This window comes from Melopsittacus undulatus, chromosome 2 (genome assembly GCF_012275295.1).
Source record: "Melopsittacus undulatus isolate bMelUnd1 chromosome 2, bMelUnd1.mat.Z, whole genome shotgun sequence".
NCBI lineage: Eukaryota > Metazoa > Chordata > Aves > Psittaciformes > Psittaculidae > Melopsittacus > Melopsittacus undulatus.
Window position 1 is genome coordinate 103,867,287 of NC_047528.1, and position 23,211 is coordinate 103,890,497.

The 23,211-nt window shown below is 43.9% G+C and overlaps 1 protein-coding gene across 1 annotated transcript in view; it reads right to left on the reverse strand.

Moving 5' to 3' along the window:
* Positions 1-20,378, reverse strand: part of MPZL1 (myelin protein zero like 1) — a 40,376-nt gene extending 19,998 nt beyond the window's left edge. Inside the window, exons 1-2 of the mRNA XM_013127858.3 lie at positions 20,249-20,378; positions 2,099-2,259 (exon numbers count right to left, since the gene is read on the reverse strand). Of these exons, the coding sequence (XP_012983312.3) occupies positions 2,099-2,259; positions 20,249-20,378 (291 nt within the window). The remainder of the gene's footprint in view (positions 1-2,098; positions 2,260-20,248) is intronic.
* Between the last annotated feature and the right edge of the window lie 2,833 nt (positions 20,379-23,211).

Below are 23,211 nucleotides of genomic sequence, written 5' to 3' on the forward strand. Positions count from 1 at the left end.
CATGGCAACAAGACTGACAGTGCCAATTCTAAAGAGGCACAGGACCACCCCTTCCAAAAGACACATGGACGTAGCTCAGACATAAGCTGATAATGAGACTAGTCTTTCAAATTAATGTCCACCAAGCCATTTAAATGACATGACTTGGGTTCATTTAAAAAAAAAAAAAAAAGAATAAAAATCTTCCCTCTATATCTCTATACCTCCCCAAGCTTTCAAAAGAAACACAATATTAACATCAGATCATGCTGGGTCACTTCTGCACAAAGATAATTTGCTTTTCTCTCTGTGGTGCTGATAACTACATCCAGGTATTTAAATTGATCTCACCTATAAATAAATAAATAAAGTTGCATTTCTACAATAAGGGGTTTGGACAGTGATGCAGACAGAAAAGGGCAAGACATGATACACGGTGAATATTTCTATGGGGAGCAGAACACATACAAACAGATACAAGGAGGAGAGACACCCTAATTCCTTAAGCTTTTGTCCAGCTACTGCTTTGGTTTCCCAAATAGAAGAGAACCCTTTTCAAAATTAAGTATTTATTCACCAGGAGTTCAGAAGCTGATTTTTCAGAGCACCATATATTGAGCAAGATGCTCAGAGACTGTTTTGGATTATCCTTATTCTGAGCATTGAATGGCTCCTAGAGTTTAAATGGTCTCATTGGAGACAATCACTAAGAGGCTGAGCAACCTGCTGTCCCCACATCTGCCCTGCTGCCCCAGAGATCCTTGTTCTGCTTCCTCTAAATTCTCTCTCAGGGCAAGAAATAAGAGGGAAGAAGAAGTGTCAGAGAGTTCAGACTGAGAAGTATACAGCTTATGTGACAGAGGAAGAAGACAGCTAAAAATCTACTAAAGCCACTTCTTTGGAGGTTTACACCCAAAGGATTTGAGCACACTTGGGCTCAACATACAGGAAATGAGTGATGGTAATTATTATTACCTTAAGTTGCTTGCTAGTCTGGTCTTTTACTTGTCATATAACTAAAATACGAGGAAGATGAGCAATTCAATTTGGTTCTGAGACCAGGGAGACTGGTCTCATTTCAAACCCTTTTAAACAGAGGCTATACAGCACACAAGCATGGCAGGGGGGTTGGAACTAGGTGATCTTAAGGTCCCTTCCAACTCTAACTATTCTATGATTCTATGCCCAACACCCAATGTAACACTGTAGTAGGGGTAACTCAAATTCTGTGGCCACTATCATTCAGTGCACAGCTCCACAACTCACTTCAAGTGCAAGTGGATATGATTGATTGATGGCTTGGCTTCACGAACTAAGATTTGGGAAGGGCTTACCCACGTTTACTACATGCACGATGAGAGCTGAAAAGGCAATGTGGGATAGGCAAATCCAGTTGGAAAAAAGACTGCTTGGTCATTCAGGATGTTACTGAACAAGACTGCCATCTCCTGGGTCAGTCTGGAGCGACCAATGTCCTGAACTGCCTGCATGCAGGGTTGAGTCTGCGGCTTCCAGTACACCATAGCACCTGCGGTTTCGTTCCTAGCCTGTCCCTACAGGGCTTTGCAAGTGTGAGTAAACCCTTTGGGTCTGCTCAGTGGATTTTTTAGGCGAGGCACAGTGTGTGCGGAATTGACCCCACCCTTTACACCTGAGGTTTATCTGCCAGGGCCTAGTGAGCTTGAACAGTGACAGCCAAGTCCTCAGGTCGTAGGTTTGGTTATGAGTGTCCTTCTCTTATATGGAAGGCCTTACAAGGCTAGACGAGCTCCATCTGCCTGGGTTTGAAGATAGTTTTCCTTCCCCTAGGACATAGAACTTAGGAAAAGATTCTTAGCTACTCATCTACTCCTACCACACCAACACCCTTCTCCTCTAACTAACAAAAGTACTAGCATATTTTACAGACACCGCACACTCCAGTCTTTGCACAGATCTAGTATGTGGCAATACTTAAACAACTCTAAAAAAGCCCCCCTAAAATCCCAGTGATGGAAACAAGACACATGGAAGGAGGCTCCAATCCATATTGGTTTGCTCCTCAGAACCAGCTAGAAAACCTCTGCACATTTATCACAACCTCCCAACCCATGTTTCTTTCCCTACAGCCATTCCTTACCGAGATACGAGTTGCTGCTCCCTCTGGTTGAAAACTCCAAGAAACAGATGCTGCACTGCTGATCACTTCCACAGATGTAAATGTGCACGGAAGCTTTGCGTCTGTCCCATTTTCCACAAATATCTCTTCTGGTGTGTTGACCTCTACTGCTGATACTTTGACTGCATGTAAAAGGTAAAGAGAAGAAAGAAGGAGAACAAGCAGCATCAGTGTTGTTTCAAGAATCAGGAAGTTCAGATCACATTCCCCGTAAGGTGAAAAGAGAAGAGACATCAACAACTCCCACATCAAGTGTGTACACACACACACTGCATTATACCTTCAATAGAAGGAAGCATAGAGAAGGCCACTTCTCTTTCCTTGTATTATCTGTTACAGGATGTTTTTCATCCACAGATGTTTCCTCTACAACAGTTTGTGGAAGTCAATTCTATGGTGCAAAGGATGAGTTTAATAACTCTTTCCTACTAGCTGCTAGCAGACATTGTAATAAATAAGCCCCACTGGAGGAACTAACGTCTTGGACCCAGCTATTACTCAATTTCCTCTCTGGCTCACATCTTGTTTCCCATCTCCAGTTTTTCTCAGCTGTAGGTAGAACAAAAGCTCACCCCAGAAAGCTGAGGAATAAACCTCTGTGGCTACCAGCTACACCATCTGCTTCTACTCTCTGGAATGCTTCAAGGCCTCCATGTGCAAGACCTCATAATCAATCAACTATCCTTCAGAAGCATGAGAGTAATTTGATTTTTTTTATACCATGAGGCTTATGCATGGTCGAAAGAGCAAGCAAACCACAACCACCCCCAAATGTAAAGTAATAAAGGTTAATATTGTGCCTGTACTCTTAATTTTCCTACAGAGTAAGTGAAATTCAAAGCAATTCAGAAAATCTGTTGAAAATATTTGTTATTTGCCACCTTTTAAACTGCAAAGGCACTATACCTTATCCAGACTTAAGCAAATATACATCTCTGTACATTCATTGTAGTTTATGTTAAGAAACAAAAGGTGACCTTGTAACATCACGAAAGAGTGTCTTTCAGTGTTTGCGTCACATCCATGTAAAACCAAAAACTTTGTAAAATCACTGTGGGTGGGTACATGTGTGACATGTGTCTCCAGCAACTCAAATGTAAGATTTGAATTAAACCATGCTTTTCTGCATAGAGATAGCACTAGTTATCTGCTTTTGATCACATTTATTGTGTTTCTGGGCTACAGTATCTGAAATTCAGAGGGTTTCCTCCCTGATCAGAAGAGGAAAGCAAGCTTATTCAGGATCTTGCTGATTTATTTCTGAACTTTGAATAAAGGTGATTTAATAGCTCTGGAAGGAGGCAGACTGAAGAGAAAGATTCCAGTCAGACAGTTTAGAATAAAAAAAGAAACATAAAATGACCAAAAAAAAAAACCCAAACACTAAACAAACAAAAAAAGGCACCACAAAAATCCCCAACAAACCAAGTAAGAAAAATCCAGCTACATTAGTCCTTAAATCATGGGTTTTGCTTGGGAGAAAAACCAGCTACTAGCAGGAGCTAGTAGCTCAGCAGCCTTCAGAAGTCAGACAGCAAGCTTCTTTCAAGTGACGCAGCCATCCCAAGGTGTAGATTTGTATTAAACCAGGTTATTTTATTGGAGCTTAAAATTAAGGAAAGCCTATATTCCATAAAGAACTTTAGAAGTCACCTTTTTCATATGCAACTTTAAGCCTCATTTCCTAGGAAAACAGAGCTCACATGAGCTGCATCACTTCCCATCTTTCTCCCTCACCCAAGAATACGGAGTATACTGGGCAATTCCAGCTGACCAACTGCAGCATGGGAACACAAACAGCAGGCAGTGGAAGCAGGCCCTGCAATACAGACCACCTGCAAGCTCTGGAAGCTGTAGTTTAGTCAATGAAATAGCCCAACAGTGAAACAGATGAAAACACACTGGCCATCTGGGTACACCTAACAACCACTATGTGCATTTCTTTGTAGGAACTGCTGTCTCTCACCCAACCATCATGGCAAGCCAGGAGAAGGCAAAGCAAACACAGTGGGAACATGAAATGAGCATGCAAGCACTGCAAGGGTGGGAAAATTAAGCATATCAGTTTAATTGTAATAACGAAAACCAGAAGAAACCACCTTTCATTCATTTTGCCAGAGTTCATCCTGTTCACTTCTCAAACTCACTAACTCTTCAGTCCTGCCACTGTAGCCCTGATCCCTCACGCTCCCCTGTCGTCATTGCTCTCATTTCAAATGACTGAAAGAGGAACAGCACCCTAAAAGAAGGGGAATTTTCATCAAGAAGTCATATCAGAGCTTCATTTTTCTTGTACGTACTCTGACTATGGGCCAAATAATATTCTTTTGTAAAATAATTAACAAATACTTACTTGGAAGAAATAAAGGCTTCTAGCAATTTAATGAACTGAACTCTGAAAAACTGAAGCTTTATGTATTTTTCCAGCTAATGAAATAGAAAAAAAAAAAAAAAACCATTGTTCTGAGTAGAAGCCACAGAACAAGCTTCCCTTTCAAGCATAAAACAAGCAAGATGCCCTCAGAATTTGTGTAGGAGGAAAAGAGTCTACACAGACATTGTCTGCTTGTACGTGGTACAGAAAACTTTTTGCCACACAGGCAGTGGGTAGCACAGATCTGCTTAAAGAAGTCACTGTTCTAACTCTCTAGCAACCAGTGAGAGAATGGTAGTGAAGCAAAAGGAAAAAAATTAATCCAACTTCTGCCTACAGCCTGGGAAGGCAGGAACCACATAATCTTGTACAGACAGTTCCAGCAAGTTTAAGTTTCATTATGTTCTATTGTTGTCTCAACTTCATATTTTTCTTTGCTCATTCTCTCCCCCCCAACTTAAAAAACATACCTAATTTTATTTGCTTCTTCAGCATGTACCCCTTAAAAAGAAATTTCCTGTCTCTCTTGTCCTACAGCATGAGACATATGTACATCAGAGCTAGTCAGCATGGATTCATCAAAGAGAAATAAAGACTGCTTTCTACAATGGCTGGACAGATGACGGAGAGCAGTGAATGCTGTTCACCTGGACTTTAGCAAGGCTCTCAACACTGTTTCCCATGATATCCTCATCTGCAGGTTCAGGAAGCACAGGCTGGACAAGTGGACAGTGAGGCAGAGAACTGGCTGAATGGCAGGTCTCAGAGGGCAGTGGCACAGAGTCTGGCTGGAGACTTGTAACTAGTGGTGTCCCCCCAGGGGTCAATACTGGGTCCAGTATTGTTTAACTTTCTCATCAATGACTTGGATGAATAGACAAAGTGCCTCTCAGCAAGTCTGCAGACAATACAAAACTTTGCCTGATGACCAGAGTGCTGTGCTGTCATTCAGAGGGATCCAGACAGGCTGGATTGATGGACAGAGAGAAACCTTCCAACAAAGGTAACTGCAGGGTCCTGCACCTGGGAAGGAATAACCCCAGGCACCAGTACAGGCTGAGGGCTGACATGCTGGAAAACAGCTCCGCAGAAAAGGACCTGGAGGTTCTGGTGGACAAGGGGTCCATGAGGCAGTAATGTGCCCTTCTGGCCAAGGAAGCCAATGGTATCCTGGGCTACATTAGGAAGAGCAGTGCCAGCAGGTCGAGGGAGGTAATCCCTCTCTACTCAGCCCTGGTGAGGCCTCAGCTCTAGTACTGTATCCAGTTCTGGGCTCCCCAGTCCAAGAGAGAGGTGGTGCTCCTGGAGCAAGTTTTGGAATGATCACGAGAATGATTAAGGGTCTGCAGCATCTCTCATGTGAGGAAAGGCTGAAGAAGCTGAGCCTGTTCAGCCTAGAGAAGAAAAGGCTCAGGGGGATCTGATCAATGTATATAAGTATCTGAAGGGAAGATGTGGTGCCAGATTCTCCTCAGTTGTGCCAGGCAATAGGATGATAGGCAACAAGCATAAACAAAAACACACAAAGTTCCATCCAAGCATGGTGGAACTTGAGGGTGTGACGATGACTGGGAATTGCAACAGGTTGCCCAGAGAGGTTATGAAGTCTCCTTCCCTGGAGATATTCAAGAGCCACCTGGACACAATCCTACATAATGTGCTCTAGGAGCAGGGAGGCTGGACTACACAACCTCCAGTGGTCCCTTCCAACCTCAACCATCCTGCGATAAGCTCCTCAAATCATAACACAATTGTTTGGAAGACAAAGATAGGTTATAACATTTGACATTAGTTGACCCTTAGCTCCCTACTCACATTCTTTCATGGAAATGGTGGCAGTTTCCACTACCTTGAACGTTTTGGCCTCCTCTGTCATAATAAAATCTACATGGATCAGTTCTAGCTCTTTTCCTTCTCTTTCCACAGTTGCCAGGACTGCCTTCTTCCAGCTCTTCCATGTATTTAAATACTTGAGTTGGAGAAAGCTGAATTTTGAGTCACATCACACTTACCCCCTGCTCTAGTTCTTAAGCTTACTCAGCCTTAGCTCCTCTCCAGAGGAAAAAAAAAAATTATCACAGGAGACTGTCTGTGAGAGAAGAAAGCTTTAGAAAGGGAAAGTCTGCAAGGTAAGCAGGACAAAGATAAACATTTGTTCTTCACCTACAGATCATCCTTGATCTCATCCAGCTCCTCATAGCCCCAGTATTCCCCTCTGAATATAACTTCTAACCTTCAACTGTTTTAATTCTTCTTTTCATCAGAAAGATGCTTCTATTTTTCTCACCTAGCATCAAAATCGTTGGAAAAAACAAACACCCGTACCTCTTTTCCATCCTTAGCGTTGTTGGAGCAGTCTTACTCCAATTACATCAATTCTCACCAGCTAAATTGTCAGCCCCCACACCTGAATGAAAAGACTCCATCCTTACCTTGTTCTCAGACAATATTCCTACTTTTGAAATAGGACACAACACTCTCAGTAACTTATTAATCTTACTACTCTTACTTACTTGCTAATCTTTCCCTATTGTTCCCATCATGGATCTTTATTCTTCATCAACACCCTCTCTATTTTGAGGTCTCTTTCCTCAGTATCTGCTTCAGGTAGCTCATCTGCAAAACAAGTACAGCTTCCATCACTGCACTGACTACTCACATCCACATCTCTGCTCACGTCCAGAGGACAGTCTCAGTCTGATATCTTTGTCAATGCTAGGTTGTCAGATCATGGTAAATGAGACTAAAACAGAGCTTATTTCTTCTGCCAGATCCTTCCTCAACTGCATTTATCACCAAGAATCTGTCACATGTTGCTCCAACTCATAATCTTTATGGCATCTTTGACTTTAAACTCTTCTGAGGCCAAGACAGTCTTTCAAAGATTCTAGTCACCTGCTCGGCTGACACTGGTCTAAAAACTCCACTTTGTATCTTGTCCTTCATTATTATGATGTGCTTTTTGCTCTGGACAGATGGTCAGTAACAGACCAGTATCACAGTTCCTAGTAACCAAACTGCTCCAAGGGTGACATTAAGAAGACATTGCATATGTTCTCTTCCATGAATTAACTTTAGGAAATGTAGTACTCAACATATGCATGCCCAAAGCAAGCATTATTCATTATACAGCATTGCCACCTAATCAACTTTACTGACTTAATACTGTTTTAACTTACTTGCTGTGAATGAACAAAACCTCCCTAACTCTGAAGGTGTAGCTCTTCAGGAGCTTAAGCAGACCTGAAGATGCAGAGCTTCTCAATTTCTTTGTAGTAAGACCAGCATGTCTGCCACGTTACTATTAAGAGTGGCAATGATATGCTGCTCTGAAATCACCCTGTGGAAGAAGCCTTTACAGTTACCAAGCAGCAAAGTATAGGGAGGCATTCAGAACTGATAGTGGACAAGCATTCATAACCACAAGAGTTTGCATCTAGTTAGTTAACCAAATTGTGGTTAACTGTTCAGCTTTCGGTGAGATTAAGAGCAGTCAAGCTGACAGTTTTTACCACAGTAACATAAAAGATTGCAGCACTGCACTGGTAAGTGAATTTAACCAGTATCTTTGAAATGGGGGTACACTTTGACCAGAAAACTCTTAGAGAGGATGGCCTGTTGCTGTTTACAGCACACTGATGGGAGTCCTCCTCATAAATGTCCTCTCTGGGATAACTCTGGCCAGATTACCTGAGACTCACCAAATCACACATCTTCACAGGAGACACAGGCTATGTGAGCAAAAGTCTAGATACTTCCCCTTGTCTGTTACCACCAAATGATTATACTCAAAGCTATATCCTCAATTAAACACAATAGTACACAAATTATGGTCCATCCCCCAGAAACAAGTTACATAGTCATGAGTTGACATAAGAATATTACACGGGGTTATAGAGATTTACCTATGCATGCCACAGTCACTTAAACGACACCAAGCATCCAAGCAGTCATCCCTGTTTCAGTATTAAGAGATTCTTCCTCCAACCATGTTACAGCACTGATCTCATCAGACTTTTCAAATCCACAGGACAGTACCTTCTCCTGAACACTGCCCCTCACACTCAGGAGCATGTGCTCAAAACCTGCAAACTGATTTTGCTTCCCTTAAGCCCTCTCAAGTGTCTCCAGAACATTTGGTAACAACATTTGTATAAATCCAACAATACCTAAGCTGGCAGTACTTGGAGATCAACACCTACTAAAGATGAAGTAGTTTTTTCCTTCTTTTACCTGTATCCCCTGGTTGCTTACCCTTTTTTCATATTAGTTTAAAAACACAAGCAAAAAACAAACCCAAACAAAAAACCCAACCTTTTGGCCAAGAATTGTTTTTATTCTACTTTTTTATATATAGAAACACAGCCCCGCTCTATTAGGCAAAGGCTGAAAACCCTTCCTTGCACTGAAGGTTTACACTAACACACAGCTAAACATTTTGGTAGACCATAGTCTCCCACTGAGATCTTGGATCCAATGAAGAAGATGTGTTAATTAAGGCTATGAACACACCAAAATAAAACTGATTCCCCTGGATCCAACTCAGCTTGATCACCATGACTCATAACAAACAAATAACCCAAACAACTAACACTGTAATCACAGTAATCTTATTTTCACAAGCACAAACTAAGCGGAAACTTTTATCAGATCACTGAATCCTGGATGCTTACAGCTGCTATAGTTTCCATACTACACTGGGAAAAGTGTTACACACCCTTCCATTTGAAATGGCTAGTCATCAGTTCATTGATGAATACAACCAACTTGCTTTGTTTATATTAAAGATAACTGGTCATACAGTCATTAATGCAATTTATAAATGAAGTCTTACAGATGAAAGAAAAGGAAATAATCAGAAAGTCTGAGAGCATAGATACGAGATGGCAAAATATTCAGACAGGCTGTTACAGGTAAAAAGTTGATGATAGAATCGCAGGTCAGGAAAATGGAAAGAAATGCATTAATTCAACAGAGTCTGAGCAAGTCACATTTAAAGGTCTCAATAAAATGGCAGAGGAGTCAGTGTATCAATATGTTCACTATGGTTTCCCCAGCAGCCCAGAAGTTTCATCAGAGGAGGATATGGGATTTTCTAATGAGTAGAGGTCATAAATCACAAAAAGCAATATATACTTGTGAAACACTGCTTTCATGAAGAAATACTTTAACTTAATGTGGAGTGTGTTGCAAAACATCAATCTGCTGTTGACATCTCTCTCAGCTACAGTTGCATGACATTTAGTCCCTTCTCCCACAAAGCAGTTCCCCCACACAATCAGCATAAAACAACAGCAGTAATATCCCTGCAAAGCATCTTAGAAAACCAGCACAAAGTTAGAGCCCCTGCTGCTATTATAGGCACTTACGTCCCCATAGGCCATTATCTTCACTGTAGATAGAACACTTGGTGGAGAAAAGCTAGTTTTAATGTCTTGATAGACAGGAGTAGACATGTCCAAATCATTCCTCTGAACCTCCACAAGATCTGTTAAAGCATCCAGACACTGGATCAAATTTCCACGCAAAGAATTCACTGATATCATTTAGCCTTAACATAGAAGTGAAATCCACACCAGCCATTCCGCCCAGGGGCATGCTGTGTTTCATAAGGAGAACACACAAGTGTTAAGGAGCCACATATATCAGCATAACAAAAAAAACCCAGACTGACAGAAATCCACATGGTGTTACCTGGTCCGAAATCTTACAAGGTGTATAGACATAAAAATGCATATATACGTATATATTTCTACATATATGTTCTTGCATGTCATTGTGGTTGGGTTGACCTTGGCTAGCTCTCACATGCCCACTCAGCTGCTCTCTCACTATCCATTTGCAAACAGGACAGGGGGAGAGAATAAGATTGAAATGCTCATGGGTACAGATAAGGACAGAGAGATCACTTACCAGCTACTGTCCCAGGCAAAACTCACTTGATTTGGGAAAATTAATTTATTGCCAATTAAAATAGAGATGGGTGGTGCAAAACGAAGACAAAAACTAAACTACCTTTCCCTCAACCCTTTCTTCCCCCAGCTCAACTTCATTCCTTCATTCCCAACTCCTCTACTTCCTCCCCACTCCCTAGCAGCCAGGGGGAAATGAAGAGTTGGGGTCAGTCCATTATACCTCCTTGGTCCTCACAGCCTTTCCTGCTCCAGCACAGGTTCTTCCCATGACCTTGTAGTCCTTTAGGAGAATCTACTCCAGCCTAGGGTCATTCATGGACTGCAGTGGGGCTATCTGCTTCAGCACGGTCCTCTCCATGTGCTGCAGGGGAATTCCTGCTCCATTGTGGTCTATCCCAAAACTTCTAGGGGCTGCAGGGAAATACCTATCCCAGTGCCTGGATCACCTTCTCCCCTCCTCCTGTCATCTCGGGGTTTGCAGTGTTGTTCCTCACACTTTTTCTCCTCTCTGTCCTCACTGCTCATGTGGTGCCTTGTCGTGCTTTGTCTTTCCTTAAACATCAAAGAGGTGCCCTGAGCTGGGCTGAGGGGCTCAGCTGTGTGCTGCGGTGGGCTCAGCAGAGCTGCATGAAACTGGCTGTGCTAGGCACGAAGTAGCCCCAGCCTCTCCTCACAGAGACTATCCCTGCAGCCCCACCACCACCAAAACCTTCACGTTTACCCACATTATGGGGCAACCCCAAGCACAACTACAGGCTGGACAGAGACTGGATTGAGAGCAACTCCGAGAAGAGGGACTTGCAACGTTTGTTGACAAGAAGCTCAACATGATCCAGCAATGTGTGCTTGAGCCCAGAAACCAACTGTGCACTGGGCTGCATCAAAAGCAGCCTGTTCAGCAGCTAAAGGGAGGCGATTCTCCCCCTCTGCTCCAATCTTGTGAGACCCCACCTGCAGTACTGTGTTCAGCTCTGGTGTTCCCAACACAAGAGGGATGTGGACCTGTTGGAGCAAATGCAGAGGTGGCCACAAAAATAATCAGAGAGCTGGAGCAGCTCTCCTGTGAAGACAGGCTGAGAGTTCGGCTTGTTCAGCCCGGAGAAGGCTCCAGACCTTCCAGTACCTACAGGGTCTTATAAGAAACCTGGACAGGGGTTTTTTACAAGGGTATGTAGTGAAAGGACAAGAGGAAATGACCTTAAGCTGACAGAAGGGAGATTTAGATGAGATATCGGGAAAAAATTTCTTCCCTGTGAGGGTGCTGAGGCACTGGCACAGGGTGCCTAGAGAAGCTGTGTTTGCCCCATCCCTGGCAGTGTCCAAGGCCAGGCTGCACAGGGCTTGGAGCAACCTGGTCTAGTGGAAGGTGTCCCAGCCTGTGGCAGGGGGTTGGAACAGGATGAACTTTATGATTCTTTCCAACTTGAACCATTCTGTGATTCTATGATATATGACACAAAACAACATCAGCTATAGAAATGATGACTAAACAAAGTCACAACAACCAATCTCAGCATTTAGATTTCAAAGCAAATAAAACTAAATTTTGTTGCCTCCAAGGAAGACAGAAGAGTTTCACCCCCAAATGCCAATCACCATACCAGCTTTTTGCTGCTGCTGCAACAGCTCCCAGATTGCCAGTCTTGTCAAGTAAGTCAAGCTGCTAAAGGAAAAAGAGTTCCTCTCTTCAGTAACACAGCCAGTCCTCAAGCACCCTACCAGCTCTATGAAACAGAAAGAGAAGCTCCTGACACCTAGCTCATGAACACCTACTACCTCCTGCTGCCTTACTGCTGGGAAAATTCATCTGCCTGAGGAGACAAGCTCAGCAGGGTATCTGCTAACACAACATTCACTTTTGCTTGGCCTCTCTTTACATTCAGCTAAGCTCTGCCTGACTCAAAGATGAGGGGGAAAAATAGCATCTTGTCACTGCAAGTGAAAGGAAAACAGTTTTGTTGAGAAGCCTTAAGCTGGCTGTGGCAACACTGCCAAAGTAATCATTAACATCCATATGTGTCTCAGCCCTTCATACCTCTCTGCACCTACTTCAACAGAAATTAAAGACAAGTCTTCAGAACCATTAAGCTTTGGTACCACCTCCTGCTCCCATGTTAGTCGGTTTTACAAGTGGTTTCCTCCACATGATGCAGACCTGTTCATTTTTCTACCAAAGGGCAGCAGAAGAACCTATGCTGAGATTACTTCCAAAGCCCATGCTTTTACACAAAAACGAGAAACAAGCATGAGAAACAACAAAGAACATCTGAGCTCCTTTGCCAGCCAGTCCACAGATTTCTTGTTTGCTCACAAAGAAATCATTTCACTGATGTACCATTCTCTCAACCTGGAAAGCATAAAATTGAGATGCTTGTAGAGCTGCCGAGATCCATGAACAAGGAAGTATTATAGTTGCACTGCTTCATGCTTCAATTATAGTCAGTCATATGTCATGTTTGGGCAGATGCTTGTTTAGTCTTGAGGCAAATGACATCTAGCCAGTAACTAGCTCTATAACTTTTCCTCGGGGATCACAAAGTAATATATCCCTGCCCATGCTGGAGCCTGGGACACCAATCAGCAGCTCAGGCACTTTGCAAACCAGACATAATATTCTCCATTCAGCCCTTAAGTGGTTTTCCTTCCCTGAACAAGTAAGTTTCCAAATGTCCAAACTCAAGTAAACAGGTCTTGTTAAAAAAGTCAAATCAAAATAGTGAAAAACCCAAAGGGGTACAAGTTAAGTAAACAGACCCAAAGTGCAAAGGATAACTGGAACAGCTGATGGCAGCTGTTTTACCTCTAATCTTTCACTACTAGCATAGTCACTCACAAACAGAGAAGATTACCCCTTGAGCACACTGAAAGATTCCAGAAAATGGAAATTAAGATTAAATAAGGACTACACAGAACAAGAAGAGTACATCTTAGAAAAGTCATCTTGAAACACACCAAGATTTCCCCACAAAAAGGATATCATTACCTTGCTCTTTGAGGATCAAATCCCTTACTGCTCCACTGACTGCTGAATGCTTGGCATTCAGCTCTAGCACCTTACTCACAGAAATTTTACACTTATTTGCTAAGTTGCTGAGCAAACTTATAACTAGCTATAACCTGCAGTAACACCATAAAAACAAAAACAAAAAAAAAACACAACAAAACCCATGCTACATATTTCAAAGCATTGTTTCACAAGAATTTGTCAGTGGTTGTGCCAATTTAAATAGCTCCCATGCACACTTACAATGGGATGAATTTGACTAGGAACTAATCCATGTTCAAAACAGCCCTTTTTCCACTGTTTTCTTTTAAACCAGACCAACACCCTAACTCAGTCCGCTGTAAACCGTATCTGTACAACAACTGAGCAAAGTTAGGAAGCACTGAGCAGAAGCTGCTTCATCTGGCTCTTCCCAGGAAGATTTTCTCAGCCTGCCTTCATACAGGAGGTGTTCCAGCCCCCTGATCTTCCTCATGGCCCTCCTCTGGAGCTGTTGGAGCAAGTCCAAGAGCACCACCCGTATGAAGACAGGCTGAGAAAGTTGGGGCTCTTCAGACTGGGGAAGAGAAGCTGCATGGAGACCTCACAGCAGTCTTCCATCATCTGAAGAGAGCCTACAGGGGTTCAGGAGAGGGACTCTTTATTAGGGACTGCAGCAACAGGACAAGGGGTAATGGGTTCAAACTTCAACAGGAGAAGTTTATGTTAGATATAATGAAGAAGTTCTTTACTGTGAGGGTGGTGAGGCACTGGAATGGGTTGCCCTAGGATGTTACAAATGCTCCCTCACTGGCAGTATTCAAGGCCAGGTTGGACAGAACTTTGGGTGACGTGGTTTAGTGTGTGGTATCTCTGCTCACGGCAGGGGGGTTGGAACTAGGTGATCTTAAGGTCCTTTCCAACCCTATTTTATGATTTTAAGATTCTCTTTTACAAAGTATTTATGGCTCCCCTTACAGCACACTGTACACCACCACCCAGTTTACACACAGGTAATTTGTAGAGCCATCTCTTTGTTTAGAGCAGTACCTTCATCCACACCTGTGCTGACTTTGTCAAGCAGCAGGGTATGCAGCACCTCCACACAGCCATCATCTCAATACCTTCCACACCAAAACAGTCAAGCACTCCTATAAGACCTCTATCAGAAAACTTCAAGACATAGTAACCAGTCAGATTTTAAAAACCCAGCTGCATATATGGCTTTACAGAATTGATTATCAAGAGGGAGCCTTGTTCACCATGTTTCACTAGCACACATTACAGAAACAAGGTACTGAAAAGCTAAACACATGGCTAGCAGCCAACTGAAAAACACTTCTGGTGTTGGCCAATTTACCTACATGGAAGTCACCTGCCCTGATTTAACCTCCACTTCATGAAATGAAAGTACCTGGGAGAGTGCCACCAGACACACAATGAAACCTAGAGCTCACTCAAGGAACAGAATTTTAGTCTGATTCTAAACATGGAAAGTAGGGTGTAACCAATGCTTTAGGGCAAGCTGCCTTAATGCCCCTTAACATCATGTGTGTAGAGCAGATGTACTGCAAAGTCTCTTTTTATGCAGGGCTGGAGGAGCGTACATGAGAACAACCAGCCAGCCTGTTTTCCTTACACACTTTCAGCCAAAACCTAGCAGCTGCACCAACTGGAAAGCGTCAACTCAACAGTTAAATAAAAATGGAGGAGCTGAAAGGCACAGTAACAAAATGGAACAATATACAAGGACTGTGGGCTAACCCCAGTGGGCAGCTCAGCCTCATCCAGCCACTCGCTCACTCCCCCATCGGGATAGGGGAGAGAATAGGAAGAGTAAAAGTGAGAAAATGCATGGGTTGAGATAAAGACAGTTTAATAGGTAAAGTAAAAGCTTTCATTCACCACTTCCCATAAGCACGCAGGAGTTCAGTCATCTCCAGGAAAGGAGGACTCCATGAGGCGTAACAGTAACTTGGAAAGACAAATGCCAGAACTCTGAACAGCCCCCCTTGTCCCTCTCCCCTTTTCCTAGCATGACACCATATGCTCTGGAATACCCCTCTGGTCACTTGGGTCAGCTGCCCTGGCCATGTCCCCTCCCAACTCCTCATGCACACCCAGCCTACTCACCAGTGGAGTGGGGTGACAAGCAGAAAAGGACAATGTAAAAGAACAAGTAACAGAATGATCCTGCCACTTTAGGGGGGGGGGGGGGGGGATTAGAAAAAAAAAAATCAACAGAAGTAGGCGAAGTCACCTGACTGAAGGGTTGTCTTTCAACCAGCTCAGACAGCAAACAGTACTGATGTTAACCCTGCCTCAAGATGCATACCCACAGCATTTGTGCCATGGGCACAGCTTAACACTAAACCCTAGTCTGAGTAAACACTTGCTTTTCTAAGCAACTGCTGGTTGGAGGTAACAGTAAATCACTTAAGTTAGACTTATTCAAGCCTCTTCACAAGCAGCAAAGCTAGTTCAGGGCTTCTTGTCCTCTTACAGAGGATGAGCTAATCACTACATGTGGGGTTACACTAACCCAGATCAACAAAGTAATGAAGATAAACAAACCACACACACACAAAAAGGACACAAACCACAAGGATATAGATGTTTTCATACCCAGACCTTCCAGCTTTCTGATGTATTCCTAGGATATCCTGAGTTAGCATTCAATAGTTTGGGGGAGTGGGGGAAGGGAAATCCATACAAAACTGTTTCTTTTAATTTATCAGTTAATTACATGTAGGTGGTTTTTGTGGTTTAAGCCCAGCCAGTAACTCAAAACCAGTCAGTGTTCGCTCACTCCCTGCCTTCTTCCCCTCCCCCTCTCCCAGAGGGATGGGGAGGAGAATCGAAAGAATGTAACTCCCACAGGTTGAGATGAGAACAGTCCAGTAACTAAGGTGTAATACAAACCACTACTGCTAGTGGTTTGTATTACAATAAGGGAAATAACAATGGAAGAGAATACAACCACTTGCCATCCACTGACCAATACCCAGCCCAACCTGAGCAGCAGTCTAGCCCTTCCAGGTAATTCCCCCCAGTTTATATACTGGCATAGTGTGCTGTGGTGTGGAATACCTTTTTGGCTAGCCTGGGTCAGGTGTCCTGTCTCTGCTTCATCCCAGCTTCCCCTCCTCACTGGCAGAGCATGAGACTCAGAAAGTCCTTGGTCAGAGTAAACACTACTTAGCAACAACTAAAATCATTGGTGTTACCAGCGCTGTTTCCAGACTGAAAGTCAAAAACACAGCACTGCACCAGCTACTAAGAAGGAGAAAAATGACTGCTACTGCTGAACCCAAGACTGTGGTAGAAAGAGCTGTGTATACCATATTTGATCAAATCACATCATATCACACGCAGAGAACTTCCACTATAGGTGCTAATAATAAGCTTTAGATAGATGACTTTATGATGACCTATATAGCACCTCTTTAGTAAAATAAGAATTATTTACAAGCTATTCAGATTAAGATCTTTCAAGTCAAAGAGTACAAGACATCTGCCCTGTAAAACTAGGTTTCATTGGTTTTCCATCTAGACTGAAGGTGCCCTGTATGGCACACAGAATATTCACTGTCTACTACTATGAGTCAGGATAAGTCAACTCCACAGACTGGAACTGCTGCTTAACACAATAAGTTGTAATTCATGTAACAAGCAAAAAAGCCATGCATGTCGTTATTTACATAGAGGTAGAGGACTGCTGAGTGGCTGGCAGTCAAGAACCACCTAGCCATTTTACAAGATGGCACTTGTAAAGCTACACTTTATCACCAAAATATTATGCTACTGTCTCTTCAGCATACTCAAGAACTTCCTCCTGTTGCAAGTGAGGTGACTTGAGCAACAGTATCACCTTCAACCTAGCCAGCACAGAGAAACATTTATCCACTTTCTCACCTCTTCCTTTTGCAGAACCTGTTTAGCACTGCAGGCAAGGAAGTCTTCCTACCTGCAGTATCAGTGGGCTCAGCTTAAAAGAAGTAACTGCTTTTAATGGGGTGAATACACCAATTCTGACTAAAGCTGGCACAAGCATGAAGTGAACATTGCAACTCTGACTAAACACTGTTATTTTCAGGAAACACTCCAAGCAGCAACCAAAATGTGCAGGTAAGCTCAAAGCAGTAATAGGCACTTGAGCTATTTAACATGTCAATAGTCCTTCATTTGTTATGGACCTAAGTTCACATGTATGTGACTGTGTATAAAAGGAGGAGTAGGAGAAAGGAAAAAAATTAAGTAGAAATATCAGTAATATTCTGATAATGTCTAGACATTCTTCAAGACTTTCAGAACCAATCGGGCACCATCCTCTTGTTAAACTCTTGATGCTATCACTTTAAGGGATATTTAGAGGGTTTACAAATTCAAGATTGCAAAATAATCCATTTTCTTGACACTCTTGACTAGTATTTCAAAGCTCAGCCACACAGATGATACCTAACTACTTATCCCACAAGTGTCCACAGTATCACAAACAGTACATTTGACAATGATCCGTCATTCTTACAGGTAAATTAAGCACTCAGGTTTTCAAATGACTGAGTGTAACGAGGAGGATGAACTTCTAACACACACAAAGGTGCACATGAGAAAACAAGCTTAAAACCCAGTATCTGCACTTCACCCTGAAGCAACATGCTTGGCTTAGCAGACTGTGATGTTAAGCAAGGCCTGTACAACATGGTCCCCTGAATAATATTTCTATCTCACTACAAGTTATTTGCCACAGGGAACAGGTCTCCCACTGAGCATACAAACAGGCAGAAGAGAAGCCACAAACCATGGCAGCTAAACTACGCAGCACATTCCCCAGCCACACATCACATCCAAGCCATGGAGCAACAACAGCCCTCTCAAAATGCCACTTCTGCCCTAGCCCTTTTGCTGGGTAGTTTTTGATTTCCAAACCCTCCCTAGAAGAAAATCCAGCATGAGGAAAGGGAACGGGAATCATCCTTGGAAATACAGCAGGAAAAGGAATGACACATGAAAGCTGAAAGGCAGAGCATTTATTACACAGGACTCCTTATAACCCCAAATTCTAGATGTCACCTTTGCCCTACCAACCTACTTGGCATATGCCAAAGAGATGAAGAGCCTGCACTGTGGTCATTTTTCCTGTGCAAAGATCTAAACCTTGTGACAACTCCACACACGGACAAGAACCAAAAAAAACCTTCTCAAAGCAGACAGTAGGATTAAAACTGTGTAGCATTAAGCACAGAGAGAAGCCAACACAGGAAATAACATTTGATGTGGAGTTAGGGGAAAAAAAAAAATCAGCAGTTGCAGGGATGGGAACAGAAACACAGTTCAACGCAGATACGATAGCGATTTTAACATCCATTTATGCTTTTAAATTGTAATCTCACTTCTTAGATAGTCCCCACCCTACGAAGGGTCTCCCTTCTGAAAGAGTATATCACAGCTTTGCGTGGGTTTAGGATACTGTATTTGGTTACATACCTCAGACTTTGTAGAATGATCTAATACTCCCAGCTACTCATAGCATTACTGTACTTGTATCTTTTGTTGTGGTCAGGGGAAATATACTTCCTTCTTCTTTTACTTCCATATTTATTTTCAGAGAAGTTATTTTTACTATAAACTACAACTACCTACTTAATTCTAAATATTAAGCCTGTGTCTGAAGATATATAGCAAGCCTTAGCAATATCTACTTGTATTTACTGCAAAATGCAGTAAACAAACCCAAAAAAGGCTATTTGGAAAGAAGTTGCTTAAAGTTTCTTACCACTTAGCACAGTTTCTTATTAAACCTCTTTCCAGACAGACTTACAGTTCTATACAGTCTTCCAGACATATGAACTAAGAAGGCATCAGGCTTCTTTGTTGATTCTAACTGAAATACTCTGCAAATCTTTATGCACCAAGCAAGTACTGCCCACCAAAAATACCTTTAGATGTTGCACCATCATTGTCCTAGTATCTACATTATTGTCCTAGTATTGTGCCTCGTATCTACACTTCGTACACCGAGCTACTCTGGGAAATGTGCCTGATCTTTTCATTCCACAATGATAGGTTAAACACAAAACTCTTTGCCCTTTAAGAATATAAGTCACAGCAAAGTTAAGCATTGGCCTTTCCATTTCTATCACTCCATAGCCTCGTACTTATTCTCCATCTGTACGAGTCATTAGCGCTATATTCTGGATGATGTAATTACTCCTCCATTCAAACACTTCAATACTAACCAAATCAAAGGTGCTTTCTAAGTCATGTACCACAACTCCAGCGTCCCCATTTCCCAGCCACCTTCTCTCCGCGCTACACCTCTCCTCAACAAAGAGGACTCGTGTTCTCTGACTTAATAATCATCCAAGAAATCTGGCAAGCACGGCGCAATGCCAGCCACGGGGCTGCCACGCATCACGCCCGTAGTATCACCAGGCCTGACTGCGCCGGCTCCCTGCACGGCCCCGGTACGGCCGGTAATGCGGCGAGGACTACCGGGAACTGTATTTCGAGGGGCGCACCGGCTAGACCCAGGGCGCGGGTCACTTTTAGGAGCGGCGTCTCCTTGGTCCCCCCTACAGCCAGCCTCATCCCTGAGGGCCGGGCGGCTCCACCATATGTCGGGCCGGCCCCTCGCTCCCGAACGCGGATCGTCCGGTCGACGCTCGCCGAACCCGACTAAAGCCAACGAGCCCAACCCGCCGCCGCCTCGCCGAGGGTCAGGTCAGGTCGGAACGGGCAGCTCCCCCTGCTGCATCACGATCCGCCCAGCTTGGGAAAGCAGCCCTGAGGGCGAAGCGGCGGCTAGCCGGCAGGCACTCATTCACTCGTCCACTCACCGGCGGTGAGCGCGGCGGCGGTCAGCAGCCACACCGAGCAAGGGAGCCGCGCAAGAACAGCGACCACGCACCACCCCTCCATGCCTCCGACCGCTGCCATCTTTCTACGGCCACCTCCCTGCATCCCCATTGTCCGCCCCCGACGGCGGGCCCGCCCCCCGCAGCTCCCTTCCCTCGTCGGGATAGGGCTTCGTCGCTGTCACTCGCACACACCTCCTGCGTCCCTCTCACCCCCTTCCCGGCCCTGCCCTCTCCCCCTCCTAACACTGGTCAGGACAGAGATCCGTCAAGCCCAGCTGCCCTATCCGAACAAGGAATGGGGCACCTAGATCTGTTTCCTCCGCCCCGTGGTAGGTGGTGTTTCAGGAATGTTGTGGGCATGGGGTGCCGGGGGAATGCGGCACAGGATCATTTTGGCGGCATCTCAAGATGTGTTGGCGGAGGGGGAGACATTGAAACGGTCTCTCCGAGACAAACTTTCGGCCTCTGGTGGCTTCAGGGCGAGCTCGGCCTGCCGCACGTACGGCTGCGGCCTGCCAGCACTCCCTCCGCGTGGTTTTCACCCCGCCTGCACCGTGGCCACTCACCTGAGTCCTTGCTGCCCTACCGCAAGGCAAAAGCCCTCGCCTCGGGCTCTGGAGCTGCCTGTGTGGAGGCTTATCCGAGTTCCTTCCACAGGCACGATAACTGTCTGTTACATCTTCAACGTTAAGTAGTGCAAATAAGTGGCAGTCATGCACATGGAGTTGTGTGTATGTTAATCCAGGCGTACATGAGAGCTGTGAGTTGATTGCTGTCACAGACTATGAGGGCCGCAGCAGGATTCTGTTTCACAACACAGAGCAGTGCCTAGGAGGGTCTCAACAATGCACATCTCTTCTGGTGCATTACAAGGCCCAGTTTACCGGGGAGCAGGAAGCAGGAGAGCACAGCCAGCACAGATGAGTGTGGACACCCCCTGCCTCCACTGTGATCCTTCTTGTTCTTCCCTTTTAGGGAGCCTGTTTTGGCATGTGTTGCCTTCAAGCACAGGCTCCTTCAGGAGCTTGCCTGCTGCACTGACTCTGTAACTGCTTTTGCCTTTTGCCTGAAAATACCTGCTTGGAATTTCCCTTAGCTTCCTGACTGGGCATCCTTCTGTCACAGACCTCACAAGACCACGCTTTCGCCCTTCCTTCTTTATCTCCTTGCTTCACTTCATCTATTTTGGGAACCTCTTTCCATACATTTCTTTTGCCAAACTATGAATTTTAAAGAAGTTGCATCAGCTTAGTCATATCACAAGGCAATTGCTCACTGCATCCATGAGGCTCCAGAGGCCTGCTCACTTCTGCCCACAGCTCCATGGATGCCACCCGTCTCCCAGATGTATGTGCCTTCTCTGTCATTCTCTGGCTACTTAGTTACTCTGAATAATCATATCTATAGATGAAAGGAGCCACAGGAAAGTCCCATTTACTGTGTGTCATGTTGAGGAGGGCCATGACGGAGTAGGCCCCTACAAAAACACAGGCAGGTATGTTTTTTTTCCCCACCTGTGATGTGAGACACCAGGTTACGGTTCTCATGGGATTTCAAATGTAATGGCATATGCATTCATTATTTATGCCCTAGGAGGAAGCCCTGGAGCGTGTTCCTCAGCTAACTATTGCACATGTTTTCTAGAAACCCAGGCTATGAGAAATCCAGGACAGTAATTGAGAACAAAGGTCAACATAGCAACTCTTTGTATCACAGGGAGTTATCACCTTGTCTGGTTGCTACCTCATTTAGCCCCTCTGACTTCCCTGACAGGTTAGTCTTTAGCTAACTGATCAATACCCTCACTTTCTAAATGGAGAGGAAGTGATAAGTGTTTTATCCCACGCCATTTTGCCTCAATACTCCCTCAGAGCTCTTCATTTCCATGGAAACTTCACCTCTCCTCAAAGCTCTCCTCAGTGACTGGAAGTGCTCTACCAACATGGAAGCACCTGCATACCCAGGGTTCACTATTTACCTTCAAGTCCCTCAGTACTCCACAGTTTAAAAATGTTCAATCCCATGAACAGGCCAAGCTTCCTCTTCCTAGGCATTTTATCAAGATAGGCAGCCTAAAGATTTGTTTGTTTTGTTTTTAAACATAAACTTTTTCTTATTCTCAAATACACTGTCCTTCACAGTGCTTAGGCATTCTCTTTTCATGAACTAATATGCCTGATTCAGCCACATGTGCCAATTGCCAGAACATTCCTATAATCTCTCCCTTCTTTCCCAGAATTGAGATAATGCTGTCACACATAAAGCCCTACAATTCCCTTGTTTGCTGCGTAGCTGTGCTGCTGTTCAAAAGAGAGAACATGCGGGTGAGTATTTGGTCTACTTACTGGAGACCATTTTTTATCCAGATAGTAATTGATAATCTAGATAATAATGATCCAATTATTGTCTTCTGCTATTTCCACAGAGAAAGCAGAGTCCTGGAACAACTTGCTCTGAGGAACATATATTGCAGTTTTATGCTATGACATGTTACTATTAAGATGATGACAAAAAGAACTGGGAACACTTTTTTGGAGTAAGCTGTTAGATGCAAAGCCTACAACCCATACTACACAATTCCTTAATCCATCTTGGCAAACAACTAATTCCCTGATAAACTAACCCAAATAAAGGTGTAGCTGCTGTTGTCCTTTTCTCCTCTGGCTATGCAACTCTACTCTCTGTCTAGCGATAATTCTGGTATTTATTGAATTTCTTAGTCATTCAGCTCACATAGCTGGAAACAAACTCATTGTTTCTGTCTGTGTATGGAGAGGTGGGGAGTTACTTTTTCCTCATGCTGAGTTCATTGTCCATAAAGACAGAGAAGCAGCAGTGACAGAGTGGGACTGCTCAGACAGTGGGGTAAAGGGAGACCATAGCAGCCATCTGGCAGGCTGCTCTCAAGTTGGCTAACTTGTTTCTGAACTTTCTCACACACA